Raw genomic sequence first — 25,848 nt, 5'->3', positions numbered from 1 at the left:
AACAAAAGGGTAAAATTCTGCAGAAGTGGACCAATTTAAACGAAGGAAATTTGTGATGGGAGTAGGGTCACTAACTGACATGACCCCCTTGGTGAAAGGGCAGACATTTTTTTTCTACTTTTGTAATGACCAAGTCAAATTGTCATCACATCAGATTTTCACAAAGGGCATAACTGCATTTAAAATAGAATAGGACGTATCATAAGTAAGCTAATCGGACCTGTGAGGGGAAAGCCCCTTCTCTGCACGGATTGTGTGCGTGCGCATTGTTAAAGAGCCTAGTGGAGGCGTTGCGCTATAACAGCCATTCAGCAATTCATGAAGGTGTGGTGCTGGAGGACATCATGTCCTGTTCCTATATTTAAGAAGAAGACCAGAACACTGAACTACAAACCAGCCAGCTAGCGAAAGGAAACTAATGGAGTTGCTATGAAATGGGAAAATAGAAAACAATCTAGAAAAAATAAAAAACTGTAAGAATAAACAATCAACATAGGTTTCGAAAGAGAAAGTCTGACTTGACCAACCTCCATTGAATGTTTTTGAAGAGATGAAAATAGACTAAGGTAATGCAGTCGATGTAATGTATCTAAATTTCTACAAGGTCCTTTTTTTAAAAAAAATAATGCCTAAGGTTGGAATATGTAGAATCTGGAGAGGTTTCTAGTGAGCTGCAAGCAGAGACTATAGGTAAAGGGTGGCTCTTGAGAAGAGCAACAAATTACAAGCAGATGTTAATGAACTTTGGAGAGTGGAGAAGTAATTGGTAAATGCATTTCACCATTGACAACAGTGAGGTTGTTACAGTTTGGGTTAGAAAAATGATTGATTCATATGCTCCTCTGAAAATAAGAGATTGTGAGAACAGGATCAGTGCTGGGACCACAGACATTTACAATTCACATTAACTGCTTGGAAGCAAAGCCGCAGTTTTTTTTTAAATTAGCGCCAACCTCACTTCAGGCTGGGAGTGGGATGTTGGGATAGTCAATACTGAGGAGAAGAGCAACAAATTACAAGATGTTAACGGGCTTGGCAGCGTGTAGAAGTAATCCGCAAATCCATTTCACCGTCGACAAGAGCGAGGTTGTTGCATTTTGGGTTCGAAAAATAATTCGCTCATATGCTACTTTGAAATTAAAAGCCTAAATGGGACAGAGAAGCAAAGAGATTTTGAAATGCAAATAGAGCAGTTGCTAGAATTCGGAATCTAGGTTCATTTAATCAGAAGTGAAACACTTACTGTGGTTGATATTGAGAGGACTGGAATTGGAAAGTGGGCGTGTTATTCTGAATATGTGTTGCGTTGAGCTCATAATGTGTGGTTCTGATGGCCTATTAAAGAGGTTTAGACTTTATTGTCATGCGTACTGAAGTGCACTGAAAAGTCATCAAAGTTGTCACGCACTGTGTCACCGAGTTACAAAACCTTATCAAGGTTGAAAGAAATAAGGAACAAAGTTAATAGTTAAACATCACAGGCACTCTTAGTGTAGCGTAAAACAGAAGTTAGACATTACAGTCTTTCTTAGTATTAAGTAGAAGAATAAAGAAATAAAGCTAAAAGTTCAACCACTGCAGTCTCTCTAAACCATTCTGGGACTGCACTCCCTACAAGGGCTCGATCTTCTGCACGTTGGCTCACGTCTCCTGCTGCAGATGTTAGGGGGAAACTCCACCGCTGTGTTGGGCTCGCTCCTGGTATCTCAGACCCTCCCCCCACCAAAGCCCTAATCTAGGCTTTTAGCTGCTGCTACACACCCAGATCCCCAAAGCCCTAATCCAGGTGTCGCCCACACCAGGCCTCTGGTCCTGGGAGCTCAGTGAGAGTCCTGGGTCAGGCCGTTAGGGGCTGGAGAGGGTACAGTGCAGATTTATAATGGTAATACATGACCTGTGACATTTATGTCGAGAGTGTGTTGCTGGAAAAGCACAGCAGGTCAGGCAGCATCCGAGGAGCAAGGAGAATCGATGTTTCGGGCATAAGCCCTTCTTCAGGAATGAGGTGACATTTATACCTATCAGCATAGAGCAAACAGCCTGAATCATGAAAAGAGGCAGCTGAGGGCTGACCTAATGGAGATCTTCAAATTTCAGCAGGTTTTCAACAGAGAGGACCTGGGGAGAGGTTCTCCACGTATAACTAGAGACTGTCAGTACAAGATAGACAGCAGTGAATTCGGCAGAAAGTTCTTCAATCGAATGAGTGTTGTAAATGTGGCACTGGCCGTTGTGGGATTGGTTGAAGCAATTGACAGTTTAAGGGGAAGCAAAGGGTTTAAGCTTTTGGTGAAAAGCGGAAAATGACCTGAGTGCACTGGTCAGGCCAGATTTCGCCCTGTGATTCAACACCCTGACTGCTCATCCTTCCCCAGTGTAAGGAGGAGAGGGTCTGGTCTGGCCTGGTCTGTGTAGCTAACCTTGGCTGGTGCGTATGATCGGGAGACAGACTGCATCATCCACTCAGCTGTCGGGCCAGTGGAGCTCTCTAACCGCTGGGATAATGCTCTCACCAGTGAATCAGGAGGCTGTGGGCTCAAGCCCCATTCCAGAAGCTTGAAGATTACATGGTGCTTCAATCCAAGGGGCTGAGGAAGGCGGAATCAGATTGGACTGAGGCCCTTTAACCATCTTCCCGTTCTATCGTTATCTCCACGGTTACTTTATGTTCTGGGCACTGGGGCTTGTTGCTACTCTTTATTTTATTTTTGTCTTCTGAACCTTGCGTTTCGTTTTCAGGTTCCAAGTACCTGGAGGACGCGCCCCCACCACCGGTGAGAGCTAGTAACCATGGAGACAGTGGCAGAAAATGGCGGGGGTGGCTACAATTGGCAGAAACGCTGCATGACGTTAGAGTCCCAGCTCTTCAGGTTCAGGCTGCAGGCCGGCAAGATCCGAGAGCTGTTGGCTGAAAAGGTGAATGGGGGGGGGGATCACTGGGGGTGGGGGGAGTGGGTGGGGTCTCTGCTTTAGCGCGGCTGCTCTCTCCACCACGTGGTGTGAGCCATGCACTCCAAAAAACCCAGTTCAAAAGCTTTCAAGAACCGCAGTCAGCTAAATCGGTGAGGCCCTGCTGTGTTGTCAGAATCCATGAATCAGAAAACCACATGAGTACAGAAGGAGGCCATTTGGCCCGTTGTTTCTGTGGGTGGCCCAATTTAAAGAGCCAGTGGTCACGCCCTTTCTCCACATAATTACACTGCCAATTCTGTTTTGAACCGTGTAGTATAAGGTAATGACATGATATCTCAGCAGTCAGACGCTACAGAGAATAGAGGTTGGGGTGGTCATCAACGCTGAGATGAGTGTAATAAGTGTTTACATTGAGCAGTGCTCCCTCTGGGCTGTAGAGTCCAAGGTGAGCGTCCTGTCTATAAGCAGAGGGTCAGACTCTAGAGTCTTGAACTATGGGGTAGTCTGGCCCAGGGGGAACAGCCAATAGAGGATCAGCAACACATGGGGCCCACCGGAGTTCATGCCAACTTGGCAGCACATTGGACTGGGATAGTCACATGGATTCTGGCCCAGTGTGTTTTCAGAAAGTACATTCTAGAACATAGTAGTGCATTGTACAACAAGATATCCCTTTACATTAGTCTCTGTGTCCTTCATTAATTTCTTTTTGTATCTGTGTCCCCTGGTTCCCAATTTTTAGGCCCCAGTTTCTCCTTATTTAATTGAACTGCTAATGGTTCACCATCCATGACAACTTGTCAGACACACACAGACACACACCGCACACATTCACGAAAAAACAAACCTTTCCATTTAGTTGTGGAGATAGGGCACTGTGTCGCTGCTTGTGCCCCTGGCCCTGGCTCTGTCTTTCACCTACCGTACGTCCCAGATCGAACACGGTGGACTTGGCAAACCCCCACTCGGTGACAAAGACAGAGATTGCTGGCGCAACTCAGCAGGCCTGGCAGCATCTGCGGGGAGAAAGCAGAGTTAACGTGACTTGTCACCAGAACCGTTGGCAACTCTGATAAGTGGGGAAGACATGAGTGAATAGGTGGAGATGGAACCCACAGAGAGAGAGAGAGAGAGAGTTGAAAGGTGTAGGTAAGCAAGGAGATTATGGATAGTAGGCCAGACCAGAAGGAAAGTTGAGTACGTGATATTAGGAACTAGAATCATACAATCCCTTAAGTGTGGAAGCAGATCATAGAACATAGAACATAGAAGAATACAGCGCAGTACAGGCCCTTGGGCCCTCGATGTTGCGCCGATCCAAGCCCACCTAAACTACACTAACCCACTATCCTCCATATACCTATCCAATGCCCTCTTAAATGCCCATAAAGAGGGAGAGTCCACCACTGTTACTGGCAGGGCATTCCATGAACTAACGACTCGCTGAGTGAAGAACCTACCCCTAACATCAGTCCTATATCTACCCCCCCTTAATTTAAAGCTATGCCCCCTTGTAATACCCGACTCAATACGCGGGAAAAGGTTCATACTGTCGACCCTATCTAACCCCCTAATCATCTTGTACACCTCAATCAAGTCACCCCTAAACCTTCTTTTCTCTAGTGAAAACAGCCCCAAGTGCCTCAGTCTTTCCTCATACGATTTTCCTTCCATACCAGGCAACATCCTGGTAAACCTCCTCTGCACCCGTTCCAATGCCTCCACATCCTTCCTATAGTATGGCGACCAAAACTGCACACAATATTCCAGATGCGGCCGTACCAGAGTCTTATACAACTGCATCATGACCTCAGGACTCCGGAACTCAATTCCTCTACCAATAAAAGCCAGTACGCCATATGCCTTCCTCACCGCACTATTTACCTGGGTGGCAACTTTCAGAGATCTGTGTACATGGACACCAAGATCCCTCTGCTCATCCACACTACCAAGTATCCGACCATTAGCCCAGTACCCCATCTTTTTGTTATTCTTCCCAAAGTGAATCACCTCGCACTTAGCTACATTGAATTCCATCTGCCACCTTTCTGCCCAGCTCTGCAGCTTCTCTATATCCTGCTGTAACCTGCCACATGCTTCCTCACTGTCAACAACTCCTCCGACTTTCGTATCATCCGCAAACTTGCTCACCCAACCTTCTAACCCCTCTTCCAGGTCATTTATAAAAATGACAAACAGCAATGGTCCCAAAACAGATCCTTGCGGAACACCGCTAGTGACGGCACTCCATGGAGAAACTTTGCCATCAACTACTACCCTCTGTCTTCTTCCATCCAGCCAATTCCTAATCCAAACCTCCAACTCACCCTCAATGCCATATCTCCGTATTTTCTGCAGTAGCCTACCATGGGGAACCTTATCAAACGCCTTACTAAAATCCATATATACCACATCTACCGCTTTCCCCTCATCAACCTCCTTCGTCACCTTTTCAAAGAATTCAATAAGGTTTGTGAGGCACGACTTGCCCTTCACAAAGATCATTCAGCCCTTTGAGTCCACACCAACCCTCTAAAGACCATCACACCTTATCCCTTGGCTAATCCATTAGCCTGGATCCCAGGCGCAATTTAGCACGGTCAATTCACCTGACCTGCACATCTGTGGATTGTGGGAGGAAACCGGAGCACCCAGAGGAAACCCAAGCAGACACGGGGAGAATGTGCAAACTCCACACAGACAGTCACCCGAGGCTGGAATCGAACCCAAGTCCCTGGCATCATGAGGCAGCAGTGCTAACCACCAGGAGTAGGACAGAGCGGATTAGCTATGCTGAGTGTATAATGTGATAATGGGCTGAGGAGTGCGTGAGGATAGTGACTGCGCTAAAAGCAGCCCATCCCATAACAGGACAGAGTGCGATGTGACAGAACGACATTGAAGGATGGATTCAGGCACCAAAGGTATTGGACTCAACACTGCATCCTAGAGGCTGCAGTGAGACTGATCACTAGGTCAGGTATTTCCAGAAAGAGGGCTTTCCATTGCGTTAAGTCTGATTCCCAGGCATCACTGCATACAGTCTAGGTACATTACACAGCTAGAAAAGCCTGGCAGTTTTGGGTCCATGAACCTCCTTGAAGGCAACTGGGGCATTTGAGTCTGAATGGCATGACTCAGCCTGGTACAGAATCATCTGAGGCAGAGGTCGCCTTCACCCAGACAGACAAGGCAGGCTGCGAGTAGCCCCCGGAGTAAATCTCCCTTGGCGATGTAGGCCCTTTCAGCTGGCCCACTGATATTAGATTACTTACAGTGTGGAAACAGGTCCTTCGGCCCATCAAGTCCACACCGACCCGCCGAAGCACAACCCACCCATAATACATTTACCCCTTCACCTAATACTGCGGGCAATTTAGCATGGCCAATTCACCTGACCTGCACATCTTTGGACTGTGGGAGGAAACCCACACAGCCAATGGGAGAATGTGCAAACTCCACATAGTCAGTCGCCTGAGGCAGGAATTGAACCCGGGTCTCTGGCGCTGTGAGGCAGCAGTGCTAACCACCGTGCCACTGTGCCGCCCATGCGGGAGGTGAGGTAGCCGTGGCCTACTGCATTAACGCCCTGGTAGGGCAGTGCAGAGCCATTGCGGAGCTGGGCAGCTCAGGACACAAACACTTCTTTGAATGTTTTCCCAGAAGCTGGCACGGGAAATCGTAAGCGCGGGTCATGTTGTAGTTTGGGGTTTTCCCACATTCCGGCAGCTTCTGCAAAACCTTCCGTCATCTTTGTGGAGTTTTGTGGTCAATAAAAATGCTGCGTGTTTTGACCTTGGGTTTTGAGTCTAACGGCAGACCTAGGAGCTGCCAGTCTCTACAGCTAAAGGGAGAGCAATGTTCCTGGGCCTATTTAATAGAGGTGTTCTCGCTCTCTCGCTTTGTCTCTCGATCCCTCTCCCCCTCTTCCTCCGTCTCCCCCTCTTCCTCCGTCTCCCCCTCTTCCTCCGTCTCCCCCTCTTGGTTAATTGGATGCTAGGATGATCAACATTGTTTTTTAGGGTCTGCCAGTACCATCTAGCACCGCCCCCCCCCCCCCCCCCGTGACTGTGGGTTACACTAAAGACCTCCCTGGGTCATGACATGGTTTCCCAGGATATTCTGGAATATTTTGCACGTGAAATCTGAGCCCTGATTGGACTCTCATTTATAGGCTGCAGAATTCTCTCATTCATAGTGGAGGCAATGGTCTAGTGGTATTATCACTGGACTGTTAATCCAGAGACCCAGTTAATATTCTGGGGACTTGGGCTCAAACCCCGCCATGGCAGATCGTGGAGTCATCATTCAACCTTTCGGAAAACAAAAATTGGAATTGAGAGTCTGATGTTGACCGTGAAGCCATTGTTGGAAAGAAAGCCCATTTGGTTTGATATGCCCTTTGGGGAAGGAAGCTGCTGTCCTTACCTGAACTGGCCTATGTGTGACTCCAGACCCACAGCAATGTGGTTGACTCTTAATCTGCAATAAATGCTGACCTAGCCAGAGACATCCTCATCTTGTGAATGGACAGAAAGAATTCCCTCCCTAATGCTTTGGCAGATATAGTTCTCAGGAGAACACCCTTTAGGTAATGGGTAGCCCCATCCACGGTTGTAAGGATATTCTGGGAGCCCTATTTTGTTTTGGGCAGTGATTCCAAATGAACTGTTTTGACTGTTTCCCCGGAGCTGGCACGGGAAATCATAGGCGTGGATCATATTGTAGGTTGGGGTATTCCCACATTTCGGCAGGTTCTGCAAAACCTTCCTTGTGGGATTGTGGCCAGTAAAAATGCTGGCAATTCTGAACTTGGGTTTTGAGTATTGAGTGGTTAGCACTGCTGCCTCACAGCGCCAGAGACCCGGGTTCAATTCCCGCCTCAGGCGACTGACTGTGTGGAGTTTGCACGTTCTCCCCGTGTCTGCGTGGGTTTCCTCCGGGTGCTCCGGTTTCCTCCCACAGTCCAAAGATGTGCGGGTCAGGTGAATTGGCCATGCTAAATTGCCCGTAGTGTTAGGTGAAGGGGTAAATGTAGGGGTATGGGTGGGTTGTGCTTCGACGGGTCGGTGTGGACTTGTTGGGCCGAAGGGCCTGTTTCCACACTGTAAGCAATCTAATTTATAACGGCACGCTTGGCCTCCTGAATCTCGAGAGCTAGCCACAATAATTGCCGACAATATCCTGGGCACGTCACTGGGGGAACACTGTCCATCCCTCATTTGTAGTTCTGTGAGGGTTTAATTCCTCATCAGCATCTTATTTCTAATACATTAGCATTCAGGACTGCTTCTGCCTCAGCTTCAGTACGAGCAGGCTGCTCTTGTGTTAGCAACAGTAGATCAGCTTGTTGGACTGAAAAGAAGCAAGGAAACTCCATTCATTGTCTCCTTGACGTCTTCTAGCCTCCTGAAAAAATGTTCGTACCAACCCTGGAGAGTCTTGTATTTGCAGCGCCACATCAGCTGGTCTGACCATGGACCATGTGACCACACGGTCAGAGAAAATGCCCGCCCACAGCTGTTCAAACTCCCTGAACCCATCTGGGCAGTTCAGAGACCAAGGGAAATGCTCTTGTGAAATCAAATATTCCCGAGTCTTTAAACAGGAAGTGGACGGTTGGTGCTAATTTTGTCGTATTTTGTAAATGTGGGGGGTGTCGTTACAGGAACAGAAAGGACTGGGAGCATCCATCTTGGGCTCAGATCAGGAGATTCACTGAGTCTCGGAAAACAGCACTGATAATCTCGATTTGGTCTTTCCCGACAATTGATTTGATTTAGCGTTTTGGGTCTGGTGACCTCTCCTCAGAGGAGGAGTCACCGGTCCCGAAACGCTAACTCTGATTTCTCTTCGCAGATGCTGCCAGACCCTGCTGAGTTTTTCCAGCAACTTCTGTTTTTGTTTCTGATTTACAGCATCTGCAGCTCTTTGGGTTTTATTTGATCTGATTTATTACTGTCACGTGTACCTAGGTAGAGTGAAAGGTTTGGTTTTGCGTGCAGTACAGGCAGATGATATCACACATAGTGCGTTAGGGTCATAGTGAGGAATACAATGTTACAGCTGCAGAGAAGGTGCACACAGAGCGAGATCAACATTAAATTTAAACTTTGAGAGATCCATTCCGAAGTGTAATAAGTGGGGAAGAAGCTGTTATTGAATCAGTCGGTGCGGTGTTAAAGCGTCTGTATCTTTTGCCCAATGGAAGAGGTTGGACGAGATTATAACCGGGGCGGGAGGAGCCTTTGATGATGTCGCTGCCTTCCGCAGGCAATGGGAAGTATAGATGGAGTCAGTGGATGGAAGATTGGCTTGTGTGATGGACTGGGCTGTGTTCATAACTCTCTGTAGTGATGGATTATCTCATCCACACTCCTGTCAGAAGACCTGCTTGACAATTTAGATGTCACAGTGACTGATCATGTTATACTTTAACTATGTCTTTGTTAAAGTTGGACGTGTCAGAGGTCAGACAGCAACTGGGGTTGTGTACTTACAGGATAGCTTTTCATTTCACACCTCTTGGCACCTATTTGACTTCATAACTCTGTATAATACGTGGAGTATTCTAGAGAACGCTCAGCTATGCTTGTCAGCTGTCAGACTTGCCTCAGTCAGAAGGTCATAGTTCATGTCTCACTTCAAAAAAGTCTTTCTTTTTCACAAAAGAATCGCTCACAGGAGGTGGTCATGACTGGCACAGTTATACCTTGTTAGAATGTGAAAGTGCCCCCTCTAAAACCCCTTATCCAGCCCACAGGTAGAAGAACTGCGAATGCTGGAAATCTGAAACACAGACAGAAAGCGCTAGAGAGACTCAGCAGATCTGGCTGCATCTTTGGAGAGAGAGCGGAGTTCACGTTTCATTTCTTGTGACTCTTCCGAACCTGCATCCACTTCCATCCAGACTGACAAGGGCAGCAGATACACGGGAACACCACCACCTCCAAGTTCCCCTCCAGACCACTCACCATCCTGACTTGGAAATTTATCGCCGTTCCTTCACGGTCACTGGGTCACAATCCTGGAATTCACCCCCCCTAAGGTCAACCCACAGCAGGTGGGCTGCAGCGGTTTAAGAAGGCAGCTCACCACCACCTTCTCAAGGGGCAACTAGGGACGGGCAATAAATGCTGGCCCTGAGTGGCTGAAAGTGTTCTGGTGATTCTGTTAGCAGGTTCCAGGTTTTGGATCCGGTGACAGTGAAGGGATGGTGGTGTATGTTTAACTGGAGATGGTGGTCCGTGTATCTGCTAGCCCAGCCCTTCCAGCGTTGGAGGTTGGGGATTCGGGAGGTGCTGTTAAAGAGGCGTTGGTGCGTTGCTGTGGTGTCTACCATGACCCTGTACCACTGACAGCACACCAGTGGGGGAGGGGATGCTCGAAGCCAGGATAAAACGATTGAGTGCAGGCATCCCTCGCGTTTCGAAAGTTAGCTTTACGCCACTTCACTTTTACGGAAAAGTACCTGTTTTCGCTAACCCCAAGCGGGATTTTCGCTTTTACAAGAAAAGGCGAAACTTTTCCATACAAATTAATTGCTTCTTCCCTTTACATCATTTGGGAAAGGTAAGCTCCACTTTTGGATGGTGGGGGATACCTGTTTGCTTGAACGGTACAGTACTGAGGGAATATTGTCAGGTAAAAGATCCTCCCTTCCAATGAGGCATTCAACCAAGATCCCTCTCGAAGGATCGCAGCGAGGGACAGTCGAAAGACAAGAATGGGGTGGTGGGGGAAGTTTTCTCACCAATGTCGAGGCTAATATTGATTCTCCAAACATCACCTTGCACTGCTGAACATTCTCTTTGGTTATCTTTATCTCTGCTTCTGTTGTGTGGACATACCAGCTGTCCGAGTTAACCTTGTGTTACTGCAGGAAGCTCTGCCAGCTGTAAAACACTACAGGGGAGCATCCTGAAGCCCGTCACATGGGAGAAAGTTTTCTCTCTCTCTCTCTCTCTCTTTCTTTCTTTCTTTCTCTCTCTCTCTATCTCTCTCTCTCTTTCTCTATCTCTCTTTCTCTTTCTCTTTCTCTTTCTCTCTCTCTCTCTCTTTCTTTCTTTCTTTCTTTCTTTCTTTCTCTCTCTCTTTCTTTCTTTCTCTCTTTCTTTCTCTTTCTCTCTCCCTTTCTCTTTCTCTCTCTCCCTGTCTTTGTGTGCGTGGCCTGAATGGGACCATCGTCGGGTAGGAGGTCACCCGGGGAGCCTGGCGTCGAGTTTCTGTCGGGGCTGATCTCTCCGCAAGGTTCTGCTCGTTGCCAGCAGACTCTGAAATCCCTTTTCCCTTCTGACGTTCAGCCTCCACCCACTGGCTCCTAATTGATGCCAGACTCTCCAGCGGTTTTGTTATATGATTAGAAACTCAACGGAGCTACAAAGGGAGGTGTCAGGGTGGAAACGCGACTGGCAATTACTCCGAAATTGCCGACTTGTTATGTTCCGCGGTTTCAGACCCGAGGAGATACGCAGCACCCCACCCCAACCACCTCCAGGGCTGAGCCCCCTCCACCACGGAGATTTCTTTTTGATCATTTTCTCTACTGGCTTTTTCTGAAGAATTTGATCCTGCTCATTGAGTGGGGAAGCGACAGAAGATTTTTTTCCCTGCCCCCTGTCTGGGTCCTGTACTTACCGTTACAGGTAGACACGTATTTGGTCATTATCATCGACCAGTCCTAATCAAGGCCGGTTCTATTACCCGGCTCGCTCGTTTTCGGAACTCGTTGCAGTTTGAATCTAGGGGGTGCCGGAAGATTTGGAAGCTTTTTGAGTGCTGTGCTCTCGGCAAATCCGAACGCTAAGGTCTCTGTGTGTTAGTGAAAGCCAACAGCATTGTCCCTCCCTGACCCTTAGTAGAATGGTACTGTCGCAGTCAGCTAGGTCTACAGGGCTCAACTCCATGTGTTATAACCATACAGTCACAGAGTCAGGGAACTGTGCAGCATGGAAACAAACCCCTCAGTCCAGCTTGTAGTGCTGACCAGATATCCTGAATTAATCTCAACACATTTGCCAGCATTTGGCCCATATCCCTCCAAACCCTTCCTATTCATATACCCATCCAGATGCCTTTTAAATGTTGCAATTGTACCAGCCTCCACCACATCCTCTGGCAGCTCATTCCATACACGCTCCACCCTCTGTGTGAAAAAGTTGCCCCTTAGGTCTCTTTTATACCTTTCCCCTCTCACCCTAAACCTATGCCCTCTAGTTCTGGATCCTACTTAAGGAGTGTGCATTATTCTTTGTTTCATCCACTTAAGGGGTGCGCGGTGAGTTGTGGACTGCGTTATCAGGATGGCCTGAAGTTGTGCTACTCGCTATATAAACACACATCTCCGCTTTCCTCACTTTGCGCGAGGCAGTGAAGAGGTGCCTTCAGAGGCAAGGAGCTCCACTCCTGTGTGTCTTTTGTGGCTCCCAGTAGATTGCCTTCCTCTGACTCTGCTGCTGATGTGCATTCACATTGTGTGTCTCTGTGGAGGACCTGTTTTCATTTGAGCTGGCTCCACACCATTTTCCCACACTCCTTATGAATTAGAACGTGACCTTGAGCACGAATCAATTTGGGAGTCACAAGGTGAACAATGAGCACTTTATACTGTTCAATAAAACTTTTATCCATGCATTAAAATAATTGTGGCCTTGTCACCCCTCCCCCGTTCTCTGTAACCTCCTTTGGCCTGACCCTCCAGGATCTCTGTGTTTCGGTTCTGCCCCCTGCCCTGATTTTAATCACTCTATCATTGGCAGTGCTACACTGAGTTGACTAGGTCCTAAACTTTGGAATTAACTTCCTAAACCTCTCCATTTCTCTCTTATCTTTTTCACTTCTCTCTCCCTTTCTCTCATCCATTGAAGCACCCTGTAATAATTACCATCTTGTTCCAGTCATTGGCCAGATGTCGGGCTCACTGTCAAATTTTATTTGTTGTGAAGTGAACTTGGGAGGGTCCCCTACATTCAAGTCATCATGTCTAGCTGTTTGACCACTTAGGAAATGATACACAATTTTAGAGTCATTCAGCATGGAAACAGGCCCCCCGGCCTAACTCCTCGATGCCAACCGTGTTTCCTAATTTGTACTCGTCCCATTTGCCTGTGTTTGGCCCATATCCTTCTAAACTTTTCCTACTAGTGTATCTGTCCAGATGCCCTTTAAAGATTGTAATTGTACCAATCGACCACTTCCCCTGGCAACTCACCCCCTACACGCACCACCCTCTGTGTGAAAAAGTTGCCCCTCAGGTCCCTTTTTAAATCTTCTACCGTCTCACCTTAAATCCACGCCCTCTAATAGTTGTCAGCATACACTGTGCATCCAGCTGTCTAATGGGTAGAAAATCTCTGGCTACCTACAATTCAAAGTATGTGGAAAGATACTGGAATTTCTAGATCAAACTGTGCCTGTTTCTCCGACTGTCCTGATAACCTACGTGATCCAGCAACAGTGGAGTTGTTGACTGTTGCATGTGTCAACCTCTTTTTGTTTTCTGATGAGTTTACAACTGAGCCCCCAGACAGTAAATCACAAAAGCTTTATGATCTGTATCTGCGCTGGCTCAGTACCGCACGCGTTGGATTATTCCTACTCCCCTTCTCCTTTCTGTGTAGCTCAGCAAGTTTATCCTTTGCTAAACAGGGGCCAAATGCTAGCAACTGGGATTATGGTTGATTTAGGATGTCTGGTTGGCATGGACGGGTCAGACTCAGGGGTCTGTTTCCATGCTGTGCCACTCTGACTCTAAATACTCGTCCAGTTCCCTTTTCAAAAATGCAATGAGTCCATTTTCAGACAGGTCAAAATAATACTCTGCAAAAACAGGAACTTCTCTTCATCTTTCACCTAGTTCTTTTATCAATTAGCTTAAATTGGTGTCTTCCACTCACTTGCCTTCCTTCCAGTGGAAATGGTTTCTCTTTTTGATAATATATCGAAACCTTGATGCTTCCATTCAAATCTCCGCATCCCTAGTGTCTCTAGTCCCTCTATTCCTCTGAAATTCCTTATCTCCCGCCCTTGATTTGACAAAGAGCCCCCTTGCGTTGGAATGATTTTGGGTTTCAGGATCAGCCATTGCTCCCAGGCCTGGTGCACCCCACCCCTGAACAAATCTTTAAGAGATTGCACAAAACTGACTCAAAAAGCAAACCAGGTAGACGCCAGTAGAATCGAAACACACCGTCCATATTCCGAAATAATAATCAGTGTGGAGATCTTTGTTTTACCGCAGGCTGCTACATATGGGAGATCTCTGCAGAGTACTTTAGCAGGGTCGTTACTGCTGGGCACAGTTATAACCCTCTCTTTGCTCCCAGGGAGACAGCCGCGTTTCAATTCCTAGCAGCATCTCGCAGTGATACAGGAGAGGAGATCTAGTGTCGCAGGTGAATAATGCACCCACTATACTGTGTGGACGCACAATGCTAACCCTGTGGGGACTGGACTGTTGTGGAATCCGACTTGCACGTCGCGTAAAGACAAGGTGATGCCAGGGCACGAGGCGGATAAGAAACCCTTTTCAGACTTTGTAGAACTACTGCAGAAGTGGGTTTCTGTATTGGGTAGTGTCGAGCTGTCTACAGCACTGTGGGGCAAATGACTGCACTGGAAGATGGTGACCAGAGGGGACTTGATAAAAGCAAGGTGCCCAGCACACTGGGAATATAGCATAGGGAGTGCTGGAAAAGTTCTGCAGGTCTGGCAGCGTCTGTGAAGTAGGGGAGAGAGAGAGAGAGAAGCAGAGTTAACGGTCTGAGTCCAACATGACTCCACTTCAGAGGGGTTACAGACCAATAGGAGAGCAAGGTCTTTCTGCAGGTGGGGTTGTGAGTCCCCCGCGAAGTAGGCCCCGCTCCCGCAAAGTCTCGCACAACACTCACGCTAACAACTTTCTCTCCTTCCTCTGTGGGAGCTAACACAAAGGGGAGTGGTGGGGGAGCTGAGAGTCCGCACTGTCTGTGGGAATTGCAGGCGGAAGAGGGAGAAAGCTCGAGTTCCTGCAGTCAGTGTCTCAGGAGCTCGGGAGCAAATTTTTAAAACCAGCGCTGAAAAAGTTGTAATCTCTGGCCTCCTCCCAAGGCAGCATGTTGGTGAGGATAGCAGCAGCAGGTTAATGTGGGGCTAGAGAGAGGGGGGTTTGGGTGGGAGCTGCTCCGGTTCCTGGAACTTTGGGACCTGGTGCTAAGGCACCGGGGACCTTTCCCAAGGTCAGCACTTCACCCTGAACAAATATCACTGTGGGAAAGTGAACCCCTGTGTGGGAGTGAGGAAAGGAATTTCCACAGGTGGCCAGGCACCAGAAAGAAACCATAGGGAGCAGGACTAAAACAAGAGAGGCAGACAGCCGCAGAGTGACGAAGCAGTGGGGATCAGACACCGCAATTGCAAAACCAGTCAGAGGTGGGTCTGGGCTGTGTGGACCTTGATGCATTTTTAATTAAAGGCAGGTTAGCTGTAGGCACAAGCCACCATATGGGACAATGAGAAAATAGCAAGATAAGGAGGATTGGGAACTTAATACTCCTGGTGACAGGGTATTCAGGAAAAACCGGGGAGGGGGATAAAGGGAGGGTGGTGGTGTTAATCAGAGATGCTTTTAACACTGCAGTGGGCAGGATGTATCTGAGGAGTCCAAGGCACATTATTTGGTTTGAATCGAGGAATAATAGAGACGTTAATCTACTGACTGCATACAATGGGCCACTATTGGGGCAGAAGTAGAAGATGAGAATTGCAGACAGTTTGCTGAGTGCTGGCAATGGTAAGATTCAATTATTTGAAGAGAAACAGGAATGTAAAGTGAAGGGTTTGCTTTTCTTTCACACTTACTTTCTCAACCGCTGGAAGTTCCAAAACATTTTCCAGGCTGTTGGAAGGTGTAGGCCTGGGTTTCTGTGACAATGCAGCATCTGTTAGAGCGCCTGAAAAATCACCAGTCCCATCCCAGGGAAGGTGACCCCTTTTTCTTAAATGGGGCTGGGAATGAGGATGGGCCGCGTTTCGTAGATGTGCTCTTCTAGATTCCTGTTCCAACCAGTAACTGCTTCCACTCAATCAGATCTTTGGAGGCCGAGGCTGTGTGAAACCCCGGGTGTAGACCTGATAGGAGCGGCTCTGAGCTTTTATACATTTCTTTTGGATAGCCGAGGTAGCCCCCTTTTGGTTATGGTCCTGGGACACATGTTTGGAGACCTTTTGGAATTGTTAGAATCTCATTAACTGTTAGCCACATTGAAACTGTCAGCAGACCTGTTAAAGCAGCTGTCGAGTAATCGTTAAAGGTAGGAAACATTAAGCCAGGCATTCCTTCCTTTTTAAATATTTCAGAAAAGAAACTCAAGTGTTAAAAAGACCATTTCTTGCTATTTCATGCTGTTCACAGTGGGTTTCTCTTGTTGGATTACTGCTGTGTGATGGATTTCACAGCCGCCATTGTTCGAGTTGGGTGCCTGCCAGTTCAGTTTGATTGATAGCTACAAGTGGCTATTGAAGTGGCATTGTAAGTTCAAATGCTTGTTGTTATAAGGGATTAAGTACTGGAGTTAAATGTTTGATGTGATAAGGCACGTTTAGTTGAAGAAATGTAAATGTACCGATTTTCTTTCAATACAAGTAGTTTTGTAATAGTCTGTAGTAGACATTTGGAAACGTTCGTTCATTGAACCTTATTCTGTCTCTTCTCTGCACGAACCTGAGGCCTGCCAAGTGTGAGCTGGTGTGGTGCAGGCTGAGAGGTGGGGATATGGGTTAGCACAGGGATTAGGAAGCATCATGGATTCTGTGAAGGGCCATGGAAGGGCATGAGTTGGCCTGGATGGAGCTTGGCGTGTTCATGGATTTGTGAGGGGGGGGGGGCAGTTGGGGTAAGGTTGAAGGGGTGTTGTATTCTTCAATTGAATTTGAAGATATTTGGACATGGTGCTGGAATCATACAGCACAGAAACAGATCCTTCGGTCCAACCAGTCCATGCCAACCAAACTCCCACATTCAAGTAGTCCCACCTGCCTGTGCTTGGCTCACATCCCTCCAAGTCTTTCTTATTCAAGTCGTTACCTAAGTGTCTTTTAAACTGTACCCACGTTCCACCACTTCCTCTGGAAGGTCATTCCACACATGAACCACTCTGTGTTTAAAATATAATTGCCCCTTATGTTTTTTTAATTCTTTCTTCTCTCACCTTAAAAATATGCCCTGTATTCTTAAAATCCCCCACCCTAGAGAAAAGGCACTTGCCATTTACTTTATCCATGTCCCTCATAATTTTATAAACCTCTATACAGAGACCCCTGAATCTCCGATGCTCCAGTCTTTCTAGCCTCTCCTTGTAATTCAAACCCTCCATCCCTGGTAAGTCGCTCCTGAACAGACTCACGCTCGATTCCCGCTTCGGGCGACTGTCTGTGTGGAGTTTGCACATTCTCCCCGTGTCTGTGTGGGTTTCCTCCGGGTGCTCTGGTTTCCTCCCACAATCCAAAGATGTGCAGGTCAGGTGAATTGGCCATGCTAAATTGTCCCATAGTGATAGGTGTATTAGTCAGAGGGAAATGGGTCTGGGTGGGTTACTCTTCGGAGGGTCGGTGTGGACTGGTTGGGCTGAAGGGCCTGTTTCCACACTGTAGGGAATCTAATCTGATCCTATCAAAAGCAGGATACTACGCCTATATGGTGAATCATAAGCCCCACCTTTCTAATGGAGTGTGCACTCTCTGTAGTTGCGTTGACTGCAAATTACCAACAATCGGCAAGAGTTTTGTTGTTGCTGTTCCCTGAGATTAGCTTTCCATTTTAGATTTTCCAAAATTCCCTTGGCTGGATTTGAACCCATGACCCCAGAGCATAACCTTGAGCCTCAAGATTCTGACACGGAGCCTGTGGCATTACCACCGTATGTGCGTATCCCTCAGTCAACACCCATTACAAATCATATTACCTAATGATTGCACTGCCTCTTCTGTGATTTGTCAGTTAGTACATCAACTGTGGAGTTTGCTGCATTACTAATCAGCAAATACAATTCAAGGATACTTCTTCGGCTGCAAGGTGCTTTTAAATCTGCTGTGATCCTGAAAGATGCTATAGAAATGCAAGTCTTATTTCTTTACCTCACTCTCTCCCTTCTCCACTGTTAAGGGCCTGTCGCTTTATCCTAATATCACCTTACCTGGACCGTTGTCAAGCACCATTGTCCCTGTAAAGTTCCTTGAGATGTTTTATGACGTTTAAAAAGTCTTGACATAACTGCGAGTTGTCTTTTTGTTGTTGGTTAATCATGATATTGTTTTGGGGTGGTGGGGCGAGGGGGAAGACATGGTCTCGTAGCAATGAATGAATTTGCGTTTGTTGAGGGAGAGTGGGATGAAGAAAGAGAGAGGAGGAATAAGGGGGAAGAGACAGAAGGGCACTGTAAAGGCTCCTATATCTGATGACAAACGGCAGCTCTCTATCGGAGGTCTGGCTCTGTTGTGTGAAACAAATTAAAGCTGTAAATTCTTGATGCTGTTAAATCAAGGAGATCGTGTTCCTTGAGGGAACCAGGGTCAGGGCGAGGATCTGAGCAGGCAAACCCACTGACGCTATTGAGAAAGGATTTGTTTGTTGATGTAACTCTGCCCAAAGGTTCATTGTTTTTATAATTGCCTCTTGTTCCCCCACCCCTTTGGAAATTAGTAGCTGTCACTTGCCTGGAAATCTAATGCTGCCTTGGCACTACCCACTTGCAAATGGTAATGACTGGTAGTCCTGTCGAACCACCACAACTTGCATTTGTGTAGCGCCTTTTAATGTATCAACTGTCTCCCGCCACTTTGCAGGAGTGTTATTGGACGCCATCCAATCTAAGGAGGTATGAGTAAAATAGGAAGGTGGGAGTAGGCCATTCGGCTCGTTCAAAATGATCTTGGCTGATCAGATATCTTTGGTGTCTTTTAGCCACCGTATCACTGTAACCATGTACAACACTAGTAATCGGAAATAACCACATTTTTACCTGAAACGTACTCAAGGGCTGAGCTTCCGTGGTCGTCTGTGCTAGAGAATTTCAAATGTTCAGAATTCTTTTCATTCAAAACCTTCTCAGCTTGGACCTCAGTGGGATCTCTCTTATTTTTAAATGGTCCCCCCTGGTTCTCGACTCTCCAGCCAGTGTTGCACCTCCCCTGCATCTCTCCCGTCTGTCCCTACAAGTATTTTGGAGGATTTCATGGGATTCTCATTTCATTCTTTGAGAATTCAGACTGACTTTGCCGAATACCATCCCAGGAATAAGCATCGAGAGTGTGGGGTTGGAAAAGCACAGCAGGTCAGGCAGCATCCGAGGGGCAGGAGAATCGACGTTTCGGGTATAAGCCCTTCATCAGGAAAGAGGCTTGTGGGCTGGGCGGGAAGCTGAGAGATAAAGGGGAGGGGGGGTGGGATGGGTAGCTGAGAAAGCAATAGGTGAATGAAGGTGATGGAGAAAGTGATAGGTCAGAGGGGGGAAGTGATGGATGGGTCTAGAGGGCGGGCCGAGTTGGAGGCTTGGGACTGGGATAATGTGGGGGGATATCTGGTGAACCTTCATCGCATTCCCTCTGTGGTAATAATAACTTTACTGAGAAAAGGAGACCAAAACTGCTCAAGGTGCAGTCGAGCAAAGCTCCGATACAATTAAAGCAAGACTTCACTGCTCCTGCACTCAAATCCTCTTGGAATAAAGGCTAACGTTTCATTAGCCTTCCTCATAACGTGCATCACCTACATGTTGACCTTCATGTTTTATTGACAAGGACACCCAAATCCCTTTATGCATTGATACTCACAAACTTCTTATTACTTAAGAATTACTCTGCATATTGGTTCCTCCTACCAATATGAATATCTTCACGTTTTTCCACCTGGTATTCCATCTGCCCTGTTCTTGCCTATTCAGCGAGCCTGTCCAAATTCATCCGAAGCTAATTGCATCTTCCTCTACAACATGTATTCCCACTTAGCTTTGTTTCAGCTGCAGATTTTGAAATATTACTTTAACTTCAGATCATTGAGATGTATTGTGAATGGCTGGGGCCCAAGTACTAACCCTTGTAACACCCCACTAGCCACAGCCTGCCAAAATGAAATGATCCTTTTTCTATTGCTACTCATTTTGCTGGCTAAGCATTAGTCCATGCTAGTAGGTTACCTCCTGTCCCGTGTGCTTTAATGTTTCTAACCAGCCTTCTGTGGCGTGCTTTACTGAATGCTTTTTGTAAATCTAGGCATACTACGTCCATTGGGTCTCCTTTTATTGATTTTGTTAGCTTGAGGCTACAAGGCCAAAGGCTTTCACGGAGTGGTAGGCAAACAGGAGCATCCGGAAGGAAGAAGGTGGGAGGTTGGGGATTGGGAGGTGGGTGTAGGAAGGCTGGGAATCTCCGAGCTTAGGGCTCAGCTGAACGCAGAGCCACCCAATAATGGAGCTCGGCACAGTCCAGGATAGAGGATCTCGTGTCGTTGTCACCCCGTGTGCCATCTCCACCATCATAGTGACCAACAGTTTGCCCCAGCTACAAAATGCACTGCTGGTGGTCGTCATGGTGCCTCAGCGGTTAGCCCTCCTGCCTCAGAACGCCAGGGAGTCGGGTTCGATTCCAGCCTCGGGTGATAGTCTGCGTGGAGTTTGAACATTCTCCCCATGTCTGCGTGGGTTTCCTCTGAGTGCTCTGGTTTCTTCCTACAGTCCGAGAATTGCAAGTTAGGTGGCTTGGCCATGCTAAATTGCCCCACAGTGTGAAGGCTAGGTAGATTAGTCATGGGGATTACAGGGTTGGGGTGGGTCTGGGAGGGATACACTTTGGAGTGTCAGTGCGTGGACCCAGCGGCCTACTCCACACTCTAGGGATTCTGTGATTCGAAGACATTCACTAAGGTTTCTCAGAAACTTCTTCGAAACCTGGAGCCTCCACTCCCCAGCGGAACTAGGGCTGTAGTTGTACGAGCTAAAGTAAGCCTTCCCTCCAAGGCCTTCTTTCAACATGGCTGGGTTATGATCCTGGAACTCCCTCCCTCATGGCATTGTGGGTCAACCTACAGCTCCCCAGTTACTGAGGGGCAAAATTGGAGGTGGCTGAGGGTTTGAGAGATTTCAGGGAGCAGCCCATGCCTGATAAAAGTCTAAGATGTTGCTGGTTCGGGGAGCAGTGTTGATCTGCGAGTACAGAGGTGATAGATAAGTTCCCACAAAATCACTCAGAAGCCCCCAAGTCGTAGATAAGCAGCCAATCCAGAGGCTAGGGATACTGGGGCGAGTAACTCACCTCCTGACTCCCAAAGCCGGTCCACCATTTGCACGACAAGTCAGGAGTGTGATGGAGTACTCCCCACTTGCCTGGATGGGTGCAGCTCCAACAACACTCAAGAAGCTTGGCACCATCCAGGACAAAGCAGCCCGCCTGATTGGCACCACATCCACAAGCATCCACTCCATCCACCGCCAACGCTCAGTAGCAACGGTGTGTGCTATCTATAAGATGCCCTGCGGGAATTCACTCAAGCTCCTCAGACTGACCTTCCAAACCCATGAACACTTCAACCTAGAAAAAGAGGGGCAGCAAATATATGGGAACATCTCCACCTTCAAGTTCCCCTCTAAGCCACTCACCATCCAGACTTGGAAACATATCGCCGTTCCTTCACTGGGCCAAAACTCTGGAATTCCCTCCCTAAGGGTCAACCAAGGGCACACAGACTGCAGCGGTTCAAGAAGGTGGCCCACCACCGCCTTCCCAAGGGGCAACTAGAGACGGGCAATAACAGCTGACCCAGTCAGCGACTCCCATATCCCACAAAAATGAATTTTAAAAAATTATGTATTCAGGTAAGCATCATGTCTTCTTTCCGAAGGAAGGAGCTGCTTCCTGCTGCATTTAACAGCCGCAAGGGGGTACGTTCAGGGAGTGGCTGCGCGGGAGCTACTAATGAAGCATGCAGGGGGAGCTAGTGACACCTCGCAGCCCTGTGACCAACACCTTTTGGAGGAAGGAGCGGACAGAGGACAGGGTCGGGGGGAAGTCGGTAGAGAAAAGGGATCCGTTTCCCGATCGATGTGGACAGCTGGGGAATTGACTTGGCAGCCAGTGTAACCCTTTAGCGGGCAAAGACCCCCCAAGTTAACAGCTGGGATTGCAGTGGGGGCTTTCCACCTTCACCCTAAGACAGATGGGCAGCTACTTGAGCAGCCTGGGGGGGGGGGTGGTGATGGGGGCAGTGTTGAGATACCCTCACCCAGGTCGGTGGAGGGGATGATTTCAGGAATGCACCATGTCTTTCACAACTTCCTCCTGAGGAGCTGGAGCTCAGTAGGAGGTCTGCGGTTCTGGTGGTGGTGGGGTGGGGGGGGGTGGGGTTGTCGGTTCAGACAAACTGTGTAATTGTTGAGCCTACATCAAACAGGTGAGTTTCGAAACCTTAGACTTTGCAGCTTTCCCTCTGTCTGCAATGTGTGTGTGTGTGTGCGAGCGCGCGGGCATTCTCTCGTTCCCTTGTTAAAGTGAGTCCCTTGTAATGGATTTCAACTGGATCAAAGCCTGGGGGCTCACACTCTGCAATTAGACAGCAGCTGGAAACAGGAAGCTTTTATTCCGACAGCAGAGCAAAGAGCGTCGCGCTAAACTGAGCAGATTCAAAGAAAGACCTTGTGTTTTGTTTTTCGATCTAATGCTGCTCGTGACCTCGGGGCACTCTGAAGCACGTTTACAGCCCCGTGAGTGCTTTGCAGCATTGCTGCTGCCTTACCATGGCCTTTCAAGCTGTGCACAGCAAGATTCCACGAGCAGCAACGTTCTGGTGGTATCGGTTGAGGGAGAAACGCTGGCCGAGATGCTGGAGGGAGCGGGCCTTGAATGTAGCAGAAATGGGGCAATTTCAGGAGTGTCGTCAAACAGTAGGGCAGCAAGGTGGCTCAGTGGTTAGCGCTGCTGCCTCACAGCGCCAGGGTTCGATTCCAGCCTCGGGCGACTGTCTGGGTGGAGTTTGCGCGTTCTCCCAGTCTTTGTGTGTGTTTCCTCCCACAGTGCCAAAGACGTGCAGGTTAGGTGGGTTGGCCATGCTAAGTTGTCCCCGAGAGTCCGGGGGTTTGCAGACTAGGTGAGTTGGCCACGGGGAAATGCAGGGATGCGGGGCAGGGTGGGTCTGGTTGGGACGCTCTTCGGAGGGTTGGTGTCGACTCGCTGGGCCGAATGGACCGCTTCCACGCTGTAGGGATTCTCTGAAAACTGAGGCAGTGAACCACAAGAGATAGGTTTGAGGGAAAGGAAGATCAAGAGAGGCAGAAGGGATTGAGGGAGGGAATTCTGAGCGGGGTTTCCAATGTTGACCCTTCACTGCAGTTGTACACCAGCAGCTCCAGATTCTCCTCCGTCTCGTTGCCTGGGAGCCCCAAAGCATCATGGTACCCTCTGGGAACCATGGCAACGAGGTGCTCCCGCAGAGAAATTCTCAGCCTGTAAATCCCTGTCAGGTGGGGCTGAGGCAGGGTCCTGTTTGAGGCTCACCCGCCATTATCCAGACAGGTGCCAATCATCCTCTGCCCACCCAAGGGTTGGCTCCCGGAGTTGGAGCCGTGGCATGACGGTATTCTGGGAGAGCGCTTTACACTTCAAGGGGGAGACGGCACTGCCTTTGGGTGGGCTGCCACCGGTGGGACGTGGCACCTCCCGGGGGTGGGGGGCAGCTTAGTGACCCAGCTGAGTTGAGTTGCTCTGTTTTTGCAGGTTGGATTAGGTTTGTCCCCCACACGGTAACCTGAGGCACATGATGTCAGTGCTGAGCGAAGGTGCTCTCTTGAAGGCCTCTCAAGCCACAGTGAGCTTCCCCGATATCGGAAAGCGGAGTGTTAAGTCAAGTCTCTCCCTGTCGGGTCAGCTTTGCCGCGCATGTCGTTTAATCCTTGCCTTTTGTCCTCTTTTATAGATGCAGGAATTGGAACAGAGAGTGATTGAGGCTGATCAGCGGGCAGAGAATGCAGAGAAACAGGTATCTCCCTTATAACAGCCACAGGTGAAGTGGCTGTCTGTTGTATGCAGCACTAACACGGCTATGCATCCTCGAAAAGGAGCCTGGCTGCCTTAAGAGTTGCCTAAGATAGTAATTATTAATCTCGCACCGCAGTAACGCCTGGAGGAATCTGAAAAGTTGCGTCTTTGTTTTCCGGGAACACCTCCGCAACTTGGTTCTGGAAAGTTCCGTGCGTGGCGCAAAGAGCGTCGACGGACGGCGTTGACAGACGTCGGGTTTAGCTTCCGAGCAGGTTGGGTGGGTGTGGCACCGTGTGAGCGGGCATGTTTGGTGAGCACTGGCCTGAGCATGGGGGGAGGGGAGGGATTGTTGGAGGTGTGAGGTTGTGTGATGAGGCCTCTTGACATTACAAGTCAGCGGAAGGAGAAACCTTTCAGGAGTAACTTGGGGGAGGGTTCCAGACGGGAGGTCACTTTGGGGCCCTTCTTGCAAACGTTTGACTCTTTTTGCTCCTTTCATAAGGAGCTCGGCCTTGCATCCCTTCATTGAGGTTCTGTGAGAGAATGGCACCCTGTCTGGGGCACAAATCGGGCAGCTCAGTGGCTCAGTGGTTAGCGCTGCTGCCTTACAGCATCAGGGACCCAGGTTTGACTCCAGCCTCGGGCGACTGTCTGTGTGGAGTTTGCACATTCTCCCCGTGTCAGCGTGGGTTTCCTCTAGGTGCTCCGGTTTCCCTCCCACAGTCCAAAAGGTGTGCAGGTTAGGTGAATTGGCCATGCTAAATTGCCCGTAATGTTAGGTGCATTAGTCAGGGTTAAATATAGGGCAGGGGAATGGGTCTGGGTGGGTTACTCTTCGGAGGGTTGGTGTGGACTTGTTGGGTTGAAGGACCTGTTTCCATACTGTAGCGGATCTAATCTAATCTAAATGGTTCCACATTTTCAAGCTTATCCCTCTGTCATTCACGGAGGTGGCAATGGCCTAGTGGTGTTACCGATGGACCCAGAGACCCAGGCAACATTGTGGGGAGCTGAGTTCAAATCCTGCCATGGTAGCTGCTGAAATCTGACTTCAAAAAAAAAAATTGACATTCATTCAATTAAAAAAAAATCTGAAGTTAAGAGTTTAACGATGACCTTGAATCCATTGTCGATTGTCGGAAAAACCCATCTGATTCACTAATGCCCTTTTAGGGAAGGGACGTGCCATTCTTACCTGGTCTGGCCTACACGTGACTCCAGACCCACAGCAATGTGGTTGACTCTTGACCACCCTTTGGGCAATTAGGGATGGGCAAAAAAAATTCTGGCCTAGCCAGCGACATCCACATCCCTTGAGTGAATTAAAAAAAGAATCTTTTGTCAGCCATTTCCTCAGGAGTGACTTTAGTTGTGTGGGCCCAGTCTCTGGCATTCTCCCACCTCCTTCCCTTGTGGGTGGCTCGGTGGGAGGCCATTTGGCCCATCATGCCTACGCCAGTCTTTTTCGACTTAGGTTAACCAATGTCTAAACTCCGATCCCCTGGGGGCTTTCCACCTTGAATTGTGTTGCCACCATCTCTTCAGACACTGCGTTCCAAATCAGAATAACTTGTGGTGCTTTAGCAGGTTTATCTCTTCTCTCGTCATCTCCCCAACCCTTCTTGCTGACTTTGTAGAATAGAAACTTATTGTCACGTGTACTTTTACATGAAAACCACAGTGAGAAGTTTTATAAGTCGCTCCACCATGTCACCTACATCAGTGACAGAAATTGTACATCATAATTGTTTTAAAAAGTCAAATTAAGACAAAATTTGTCACGATTCCATGAATGGGCACAGGGAAAGCTGATGAAGGTATGATAAAGCACTCAATAGGTGCAGTGGGGATGAGACCCCATTCCGGGGTGAGGCCGCCATGCCAGGCTGCAGGAGTACTAGGCCGGAAGCCTTCACCGAAGGAGACCGCCATACC

General features: G+C 48.3%; 1 protein-coding gene across 4 annotated transcripts in view; it reads left to right on the top strand.

The window, feature by feature from the left end:
• plekhh1 (pleckstrin homology, MyTH4 and FERM domain containing H1) overlaps positions 1-25,848 on the top strand; it is a 171,956-nt gene that overhangs the window by 30,798 nt on the left and 115,310 nt on the right. For 2 of the 4 annotated variants that reach the window (XM_087990124.1, XM_087990123.1), the window contains exons 2-3: positions 2,740-2,916; positions 23,849-23,911. In XM_087990124.1, the coding sequence (XP_087846250.1) occupies positions 2,791-2,916; positions 23,849-23,911 (189 nt within the window). In that variant the 5' untranslated portion in view covers positions 2,740-2,790. Of the gene's footprint in view, positions 1-2,739; positions 2,917-22,300; positions 22,331-23,848; positions 23,912-25,848 lie in introns of those variants that run through there. The other 2 variants (XM_043698224.2, XM_087990125.1) reach the window with 2 other exon arrangements.

Source organism: Chiloscyllium plagiosum, unplaced genomic scaffold, assembly GCF_037043375.1.
Source record: "Chiloscyllium plagiosum isolate Xiang-an unplaced genomic scaffold, Cpla_swu_hap1 HiC_scaffold_8, whole genome shotgun sequence".
Classification (NCBI taxonomy): Eukaryota; Metazoa; Chordata; class Chondrichthyes; order Orectolobiformes; family Hemiscylliidae; genus Chiloscyllium; species Chiloscyllium plagiosum.
The sequence above is the reverse complement of the archived record's forward strand: the minus strand, read 5'-3'. Positions and strand labels throughout refer to the sequence as shown.